The 9,333-nt window shown below is 40.0% G+C and overlaps 1 protein-coding gene across 1 annotated transcript; it reads left to right on the top strand.

Annotated features, from left to right (window-relative positions):
• The first annotated feature begins 1,977 nt into the window (after positions 1–1,977).
• Positions 1,978–7,336, top strand: LOC140237988 (calmodulin-like protein 4). The gene is made up of 5 exons (XM_072317917.1): positions 1,978–2,040; positions 2,146–2,176; positions 4,489–4,629; positions 5,565–5,747; positions 6,617–7,336. The coding sequence occupies exons 1-5, from the start codon at positions 2,038–2,040 to the stop codon at positions 6,718–6,720; spliced, it is 462 nt and encodes a 153-aa protein (XP_072174018.1). The 5' UTR covers positions 1,978–2,037; the 3' UTR covers positions 6,721–7,336.
• The last annotated feature ends 1,997 nt before the right edge of the window (positions 7,337–9,333 follow it).

The following is a 9,333-nucleotide window of genomic DNA, read 5'->3' as shown; positions in this document are numbered from 1 at the left end:
TGCGCCGGTTGCGCCCCCCTCTGGATCCGCCACTGGGTAGGATGCTATTGAAGACACAACACACAGCATACCATCATTTCACAGGGGCCGCGGAACGGGGGGGGGGGGCCCACACACACACACACACACACACTTTTTTTGGTTCGTGAAAAAAAAAAATAGAAGAGAAAGAAAGAAAAAAAAAAGGGGGAAAAATCGGGGGACAATTAAAATCCCAACACCCGTGAATTTGAATTCCAAAGATTCCGCCCTGACATAAAGTTCCCGTCTAAGCACCGGCGTAGCAAAAGGGGGGGGGGGGGCGATGGGGGCTTTTCGGAGGTGGGGTGGGGTGCTTGACCTTGACCCCCCCCCCCCGGTCCCGCAGCCCCCCCCCCCCCCCCACACACACACACACTGAAAAACGTTCCGTGGCCCCTGTTTCAAGATGATTTCCAGTTAAAGGGGTATAAATTCCAGACGATTTTCATGATTTCACATCATGGAGTACATCAATCAACAGCTCCATGTATACATTTGTGAAATTTATTGTCGTCCTTGAGCAGAGAAAATACTTTGAAAAAACCCAAAACATCAAATTACACTGAACAAAGATGATGACATCCACATTAATGTATATAATAACAATGTAATTCAATTACAATGAGTGTACCACATGCTTTACAAGAATATATGCATGCATGCTTTCTTCTTTTGTTCTGCTTCCTTGAGCCCCTATTTAAATATGTATTCTTATAGTGCATGAGGCTACCATGTCACCATCCTATTTCATTATAAATTTTGAAAACATTCTTATTCCTCATCCCAATCACTAGGCCCTATAAATTTTGAAACTTTGTATTTAAATACCCAGTATAACAAATTTAGAGTTGTTCATATCTATTATGTAAAAGTCTGAAAATCATCCGGAGGTCTCCTTTTTAAGGTCGACTTAAATTCCTTGTGAAATATTGCCCTGATGGGGTCAGATGGGCAGAACTGTTATATGTCTTTTTTATGCAATTTGCTTCTCATTTTTTTCTTTTTTGTAGCCAATCGTGTATTATAAATGCGTTTCATCACCTCCTCTAGATCAGGTACCTACCTATGTATGGAGGAGATTCCTCGTCCTGCACGAGGACCCGAGCTTTTGCATTTTTAGAATTAAATTGGCAATCCAGCGGTGCACAGTTTTGGTGGAGCATTTGGCAAACTTTCAATTGAAAAAAAAAAAGTGGAATGCAGATTGATTTTAGATCTATTAAAAGATTTTTTCGTTGAGGTCCCACTGATAACATCCGAGTCTAAACTTCAATCAAATGGATCATTATCCAATAATGTTATTCTTTTAGGACCCTAAATCTTATAAATGATTCAGAATTAATCTGATTATTATATAAGCACTGATAGAGATCATACTAGGCGTGGAAACGGGACGGCTGCTCTTGTTAAATAAACTTTGCAACTAGACTGAGAGTTGATTTTGTAAGGCTTAATATTTCTTCTTTTATTAGGGCCTATATAATCGTTAGGGAAACTGAACCTCAAGGTGTGGAATTTATCTTTGTAATCTTTAACCTATCGCTGAATATAATCATCTAGAATGTTTTTTTCGTTTATATCCATATTTTCGAGTGGCAATATGAATGATGCTATGATTCGTAGTTATGTGGGGCATATTTTGTTCATACTGGAGCATGGGGGTGGATGGGGGGGGGATCGACCAAAATGTGTGTGGGGGTGGGATTCGAGTGTATACAGTATCCATCAAAGAGATTTTCCCCATCCAGAGAAAAATCTCTTTGACGGTACACGCTTGTGTATCCATCAGTGCAGGGAGGTACCTCCCTGCTTGTATCATCACAGCAGGTATTTCGCTGCTGCTTCGCCGCGTTTTGGATACGCCACTAACGGGAAAACTCTGGCCGCCGTTTGTACCTGATGACTTGGCTTGTGTGATAGGAGGTGAATCAGCGAAGTACGCTAACGATTGGTAGACGACTGCTGCTGTTCTCTGGACTTCTAGCTCTGACATCTGTGGCCTGAGTAATCGCGAAAATGGTATGTAAACCCTCATATTCTCTGTTCGTTCGATGTCATTGTTGTATGAAGTGATATGACCCTGTCATAATTTGATAAATTTGGTTCTTTTCTTTCTTTCATCAGGCGCAACTCTTCACTCAAAAGCAGATTGACGGTAAGTATTCACTGCCGTAACCGGTGTAGCTGTAACGTTAGACACGTAAGTCTGTGTATTTTTGGCCCTGCCCTGGCCCTGTGCCTGTGCTGCGGCTGTGGTTATGTGGTGTCGTGTGCTGCTGTCTTGGAGCATTGTGGTATGATTCATGCAGTGCCTATGCGTTAAAATGGGCGTGTGCGTGTAGAGATCAATACAGTACAAATTATGTTGAAAAATAACCCTGTAAAGAAACTGAAATAGGGGTGTTCTTTCTGTTTCATCTGCCTCCTCCCATTGATCCCAACGACCTCTCAACCTTTTACCTGTACACTACTGTAGAAGTGGATATTTTCGCGCGACTAATTTTTCGCGCTAGGCCGGGTCAGCAGAGTTTCGCGTGTTTTTAATTCCGCGGAATCGAGACATCACGCACAGGAACGTATGGCAAGCAAAAATATTCGCGTGTTTTTATTTTCGCGCTAGTTTCTGGTTGCGCGAAATGCGCGAAAATTTCAACACCGCGAAAATTTCCACTTTTACAGTATACGACTCTCTCTCTCTCCCCCTTGGCCTTCTCCCGTCGTCTCCACTGCACTGCGTGCGTGCAGTGCAGTGCAGTGGAGACGGTAAATACTAAAACTGTTCTTAGGAGTGCCCTGGGGTTATATGGAGTGCACTGGACTGCTACTGATACTGGTAGTGCAACTTCAACTTCTAAGTGTCCAGCTCACTGCTGCTCCTCAATTTGTTATTGTCATAAGGCCTTCATATATTTTGCCTTCCTTCCTTGTGAACACTCCTATGTCGCTTCCCTCCTCATCTCTCCTCTTACTACCAGAGTACTCGTACTAAAAAGTACTATGATGTACTAGGCTCTTCTTCTGGCAGGCAACGGTCCCTGCAAGGACCACATACGCATGGTTTTCAATACAGAAGCCTCTCTCTCTTTCTCTCTCTCTTTTAACCACTTGACTAGTTGGGCAAGCATTTTTTTCTCATTATTGTAGAACACTTGCCTGAACATGAATTTTACTTGTCCAAGAAGAAAGTCCAAAAATATAAGAAAATGAGGGGGAAAAAACTTTTGTAAGTCAAGGGCGTAATAAAACATACTCATTTGAATAAACTGCACATATTAATTTGCACACTTAAGCACACCTTCTTCCGTTATTAAAGTGCAGCATCATGCTTGAAGATTTCTACACACTGTAGTGTGTGAGATTGTGAAGTCAGATAAGTGCTCCACCAGTCAAATTCCACAAAGAAGTGTACAATATGTATTTACAACATACCTGGAGTGCAAGTAAAATCCATAATTTCTCATGAGGTGCAGTTTGTCTCCCTCAAGAAGGACTTGAATGCCTCAAGGGAGGGTGAGTCAGGCAGGTACATGCTGGTTGGTGGTTCCTGGTTTGGAGTAACAAACTTGTTTCAAAATGATTAAATGTTGGTGTTGCAGTACATTTGGGCTTCTTAACTTGCGTGCTGGAAAGTTGCTGTAATGAAATCAAAGTGTGTTGCATTATCAGTAAACAGTCATGATTATCTTTGGGCTCTTGAATGATGGAATTTATGGGTTTGTAAGTGGAAAAAGAGAAGGGAAAAAAAAAGTAGTTTAGAAACTTTTTGCTTGCCAAATTCCAGCAATCATTTTTCTCAATATTTTTCTGATTTTGTTCCTAAACACTTGCCCAACTTTGATTTTCACTTGTCCAAGGCAATCAGGCAAGCGCTTACCTGGTATGTAGCACCTTGCTCAGGATCTATTTTCCCCCTTTCATTTTGTCTGATGCCACATTATGAGGAGAACTGAAGTATGGTCCTATACCTTTGAATTCTTTTCTGTTTTCAATAAATCCTATTAAACTACAACTAGTATTTCTTTCAAATTTTTATGTAATAATGCAGCCTGTAATTGAATGAAATGTGAAACTTTTAATTTATCTCCATGTTTCGTCTGTGAGATAGAGTGGCTCTGAGCATGGCTTCAAGATAAGCATAGAGGCATGTTGGACATCACATTGTAGTGCTTTAGAACCCAAACATGTCTTTGCATGGATTACCAAGAGTTTTTACTCCTTCTATCACACCTCCCTGCTTATTCTAGACAGGGTCTTTTCTCCATGTTGTTCTCCTGTTTATGGTAACACCAACTTAGCCATTGTGAGATGGATGCTGTTTGTGCTTGTGCCTCTTCCTCTCTGCTAAATGCGAGACAAAACTTTCCAATGTGCTCTTGATATTACACTGTATATTCAAACAAAAAACATTAAAGGTATGCTCACAGCAAAGACAAATTTGCATATAATACTTTATTTTTCTTCCTTCAGAATACAAAGAGTGTTTTGCCCTCTATGACAAATCTCGGAAGGGTGTGGTCTTTGCAGATGAGTTGACAAAGATTATGAGATCACTGGGATCAAACCCAACTGTTGAAGAGATCAAAGATTACAGGAAAAAGTATGAAAAAGGTAAGAAGAAAAATAAAACAATTTGCATGACATAGATGTTCTACTAGTACTGGTTAAAGCTACCAGTAATGAAAAATCCAAACATATATACTGGTCTTAGTTAGTTTTAGTGATGAGGAATTTATCTGTCAATAAGCTAGGTTTACAAAGTAAATGGTAAACTTTCCACAGTTTGAAAGTCATGTTGGTGTCTGTATAAATGTACCAGACTGTGTATATGGGGGAGAGGTAGGTATGCTACCAAACTATCTTCTCATTGGTTCCTGAAACTGAATTGCAATGATTGAAACATACAAACATTCACTGACAAGCGAACAAAAAATTGTAGTATTCCATACACATACACGTATGCACAGGCACACATTATACTGTATGTCCCCCCAAAAAAATTACAATGGGACCCTCCACAATTATAACTTTAAAAATAGCAAACCAATCCAAATACAATTTCAGGGTATGAAACAAGAACTCATTTGCCACATCTTACAGAAAGCCCCATTCGATTTGCTTCAGTGGTCAAAGAGAAATGAGGAGCTTTGTAGAGCATGCCAGGAATCCCTTCCCTCCAAGTTCTGTTCATTGTGTTCACACATTAATATCCAGTTCCAAGAGCATCCAAGTGCTAAACTTGGAAGAATCAGACCCACGACATGCTTTGCAACAATCCACATTTCTCTGTGACCACTTAACCAAATTGAATGGGGTTTTCTGCAAAATAGAGCTGAGATGTTATATCTCACGACCCTGAAGTAGCATTTAGATAGTTTAATCATATTGGGAGTTATCAATGCGAAAGTCCGATTCTATTTCTTTCTTCTTCTTTTTTTTTGGGGGGGGGGGGGGAGACATACTGTATAAGTATACAATGTCTACCATGGAATAGATATGTCTAGCAAGAAGAGGCATAGTATCGTTCCTCCCTTCCATTCCTCCAGACAACAGGATAACATTCAGTGACTTCCTGGAGATCATGTACGAGCAGCATAAGGTGGAGAACCCATTCAAAGAGATCATGGATGCCTTCAGACTGACCGACACACAGAACAGGGGCTTCATCATGGCCTCAGAATTTCGCAACATCATGACCAAGTTCGGGGAGAAAATCTCAGATCGAGAAGGTAAGAGCTGGTAGCCTCGGTCAAAGGCTGTGTCAGTTCAGGGTTGACCTGTATCTCACCATGTGTATGTGTGTGTTGTAGATACGACCTATACCTGTGAACAATATTCATATACACATAGAGTCAATATTCAAGAGACGTAAAAATGTTTCCACCAAACAATGTGAACAACAAAGGGCACAAGTAACTGAGAATTATTTACTCTACCTTATGAATAAAGTTACAGATAGAAGTTACATTCAGACCATGATCCCTAACCTATAAGTTCGGCTAATTTTGAGAATAAGCTCATTGTTATGTACCGTGTAGACGTACTCAAAGTTAAACTCATTTGAAGTTAAATCGATGATAAGAACCATAAGATTTGTCAGGATTAGTGCTCTATCCATGAGCTGTGGGGGGTCCTTACTTGTAGTTATACATTGTGTGGACACAACTGCAAGGTCGTCATGACCTTTCCATGATCCCCCATTCCATTTAGCTTCCAGGTCAACCTTCCAAATATAAATACAGTGCCTCCTGTACTGGGGTCATCGTGAACTTCCAGTTGTGTGGTTTTACCATCGAGTGGGACTCGCCCAAAGTTACAGGGGCAGGAGCTTATCATTGATGATAGCTATCTTGGAGGAAAAGCTTCATCGTGTGGGCGCGCGTGATAGGGGGCAAGTGCTTATCCTCGAAGTAAGCTTAATTTAAAGTTAAGGATCATCGGCAGAATGTAACTACTGAAGCACCAAGCCACAGAAATGTGGCTTCTGGAATTAGGTAGGAAAATGCTGTGCTACTATTCTGTGTATCAAAACCAAAATATGTTTTTTGTTTAGGTCTTTTGCTTTGTAACTCATCTCTTTCCTCTTTTTATCTTCCAGTGGATGACATCATGAGAGAGCTTGGCATTCAGAAGAATGGATTCGTTAAGTACTATGAGATCGTGCCACGGCTCCTCGAACCCATTCCTGACCACTTTAAATGAGGTGTCTTGGTTTCGCCTTGCAAGTCTTCCTGTTCTTAATGGGTAACTGGATTTTAGCTAGACATAATGAAGAAGTCATGATTATGTGAATTAGAAACAGACTGAAATATGTAATGAGTACCTCTGGAAACAACAACAACAACAGAAATACATGGAGCATGCTCTCAATGGTAGGTGATAAATGGGGGAAATGTAATGGGCAAGAAATGATGTTGCAACTCAAAGCATGTAAGCTTGATGTTGCATGTAATGTGTCAGTGTATACAGTCGCGTAAGATATGTTTTGTTGGAATTTAAGTGAGAATGCATGTCAAACTTTACTCTCTTTTTTTAATGTGATGGGTAGTGATTAAAATAATCTTGGACACAGTGATGTTCTGGCCTGTGCAGGAAAGAAGAGGCTGTTTCATGGGTTGTTCTGTTGTTAGAAGGTATTACAGTGACATGCATGTACAACATAATGAAAGCTGTTTTATAACCATTGTTCTATGAGCCATCAGTTTATGAAATTATATTTTTGTATTGGTCAAAACAAACATTGCATCTCTTAAAGATGCAATCATTTTGAGCAAATTCATGAAGACCATAGAAACAGCTTTAGCATTACATACAGAATATTTGTGACCCGCTACAACAAAAAGGTCCTAAAGTCGCGCACGGTCGAAGCCGTGAAAATCGAGTTTGAAGTCAGAACATCATAATTGGTCAAAACTTGTGATTTTCTGATTTTGACATATTATTGGAGTCTGACATGTCTTCTATCATCTGTCGAAATTTTGAAGCAAAATGATGAAAGGAAAGACCAAAAAATAGCGTTTTTCTGGGCCATGTTTTTGGCGTTTCAACCAAGCAGAAACCGGTTCGAAAATTTGGATTGAGCGCCACAGATAGGCTCCGCCCCTAACAACGACCGGAGTGATCTCATTGGTCAGTTTGCTGCTTGCCGCTAACCGAAGCGTGAAGCTCGCACACTGCCAAGTCGACTGGTGCGTGCGGGCGGGGTGCGCTATGCCCAGCCGCTTCTCCTGGCATCCTGGTCACTGATTGGTCGGTGAGGAGACCGCCGACGCTGTGCTTGAATGAGCATTTCGGGGGTTGCTAGGGTTTACCTTCTATTGTCCGGAGGTGAAAACTGACTTGCGTGTCCCTTGGTCGCGATTGCGTTGCAAGGAAAACTTTTAGGGCGCTTTTCTCGAAACAGTGATTTCCCATACGTCTCGACATGCTCTCTTTTAAACATCGATATCTCCGCAGTCGATTATTGTCATAAGATGTGTTATATATCAATTTAAAGCAGAAAGATTAGGGAATTTTGTCATGCAATTTTCAAATAATCGACCTCACCCGACTTTAGGATCATTTTGTTGTAGCGGGTCACATTTGTTCTGTAGAACTGAGTGGGAAATCAAAAGACAGTCGATAGGTGTACAGATTGTCAAATCTCTAGATTGCTTTGTTTGCGTGTTTGCTTCACTCTTGCAGTGTTGATTGCACCGACACAAGAGAATTCAGAATACATGGAATGGAAGCTATCTGTGTCTTGACTGTGGTTCTATGCTTTTTGTGTTAGCGAGGTCTATGTACAACTAGCATAGAATTTGATTTCTTGTATGAAATCTGCTTTACACTAGCAGGGTATTTAGGAAAACTTGTCTTAATATGAGTGGAGCTGGTGCATTCTTTTCCTCTAAAACATTACCCTCACATTAATACATTAATATCTACCAACAATCATTCAATGAAACTGCACCTCCTTTGCGCCATTAGAATCCTTATTTTATTATTTTTTGTCTAATATTGCCTAGTCTATGGCTGAATTATTATGTAGCTATACAAAGAATATTCCATAAAACTTGAATTTTTATTGTTTCCTGTATGGAGATTAATTCAAGATGATACCACTGTTTAGAATATGTATTTTACATAAAGTGCACTAATCTTTTTTCTTTTTTACATCTTTGTACGGAACATACATTCATCAGTATTCATGCCAAATTTCTAAAAAACTTAAAAACAATGTTTCATTTCAAACATCAAAGGTGACATCTTTTAAATTACCAGGTAGCTGATGAAAGTTTTCTGCCTGACCTGGTAGTTTGTTCATGTACAATATCTTAGCATTTGTTTGGTACATTTGCATTGACCTTGAGAAAAAATTACCTATGCATACCATGATGTCCTTCGTAACTTTAAACAGAGCTTTATGTAACAACCCCCAGGTATCGTACATTATGAAGTCTGACAACAAAATGAGAGTACTTTATACAGTATGTACCAATTTTCAGTACTAGTTCAAGAAAAGGTCAGTCAAGAAGCTTTTAGAATTAACTTTTGGTCTGTGTATGTATGATTGCAGGCAGTTCATGGCTACAAGATGTTTTATCTGACAGTGTGATAGCAATGTGTAATGGCAAGCTGTATAGAGTTTTTTTTTTTTTCTTATACAAGTACACGACGGATTGGAGTATGTACAGTAGTATGGTCATCTCGGCAGTGTACAAGGGAAGTGAAATTTGTCAACAGAGCTGATGTAAACAATTGTGAATACTGGTCTTGTTTACAGACCAAATTGCATCTTTTGACTAGTTATTCAGATGTTGACATGATGTCTGC

The sequence above is a fragment of the Diadema setosum genome, chromosome 14 (assembly GCF_964275005.1).
Source record: "Diadema setosum chromosome 14, eeDiaSeto1, whole genome shotgun sequence".
NCBI classification, from domain to species: domain Eukaryota; kingdom Metazoa; phylum Echinodermata; class Echinoidea; order Diadematoida; family Diadematidae; genus Diadema; species Diadema setosum.
The sequence above is the reverse complement of the archived record's forward strand: the minus strand, read 5'-3'. Positions and strand labels throughout refer to the sequence as shown.

Coding starts and splice junctions, on each gene's coding strand:
- LOC140237988 (XM_072317917.1), top strand. Junction 4,630..5,564: donor CAGGAAAAAGTATGAAAAAG/GTAAGAAGAAAA, acceptor CCATTCCTCCAG/ACAACAGGATAACATTCAGT. Junction 5,748..6,616: donor GAAAATCTCAGATCGAGAAG/GTAAGAGCTGGT, acceptor TTTATCTTCCAG/TGGATGACATCATGAGAGAG.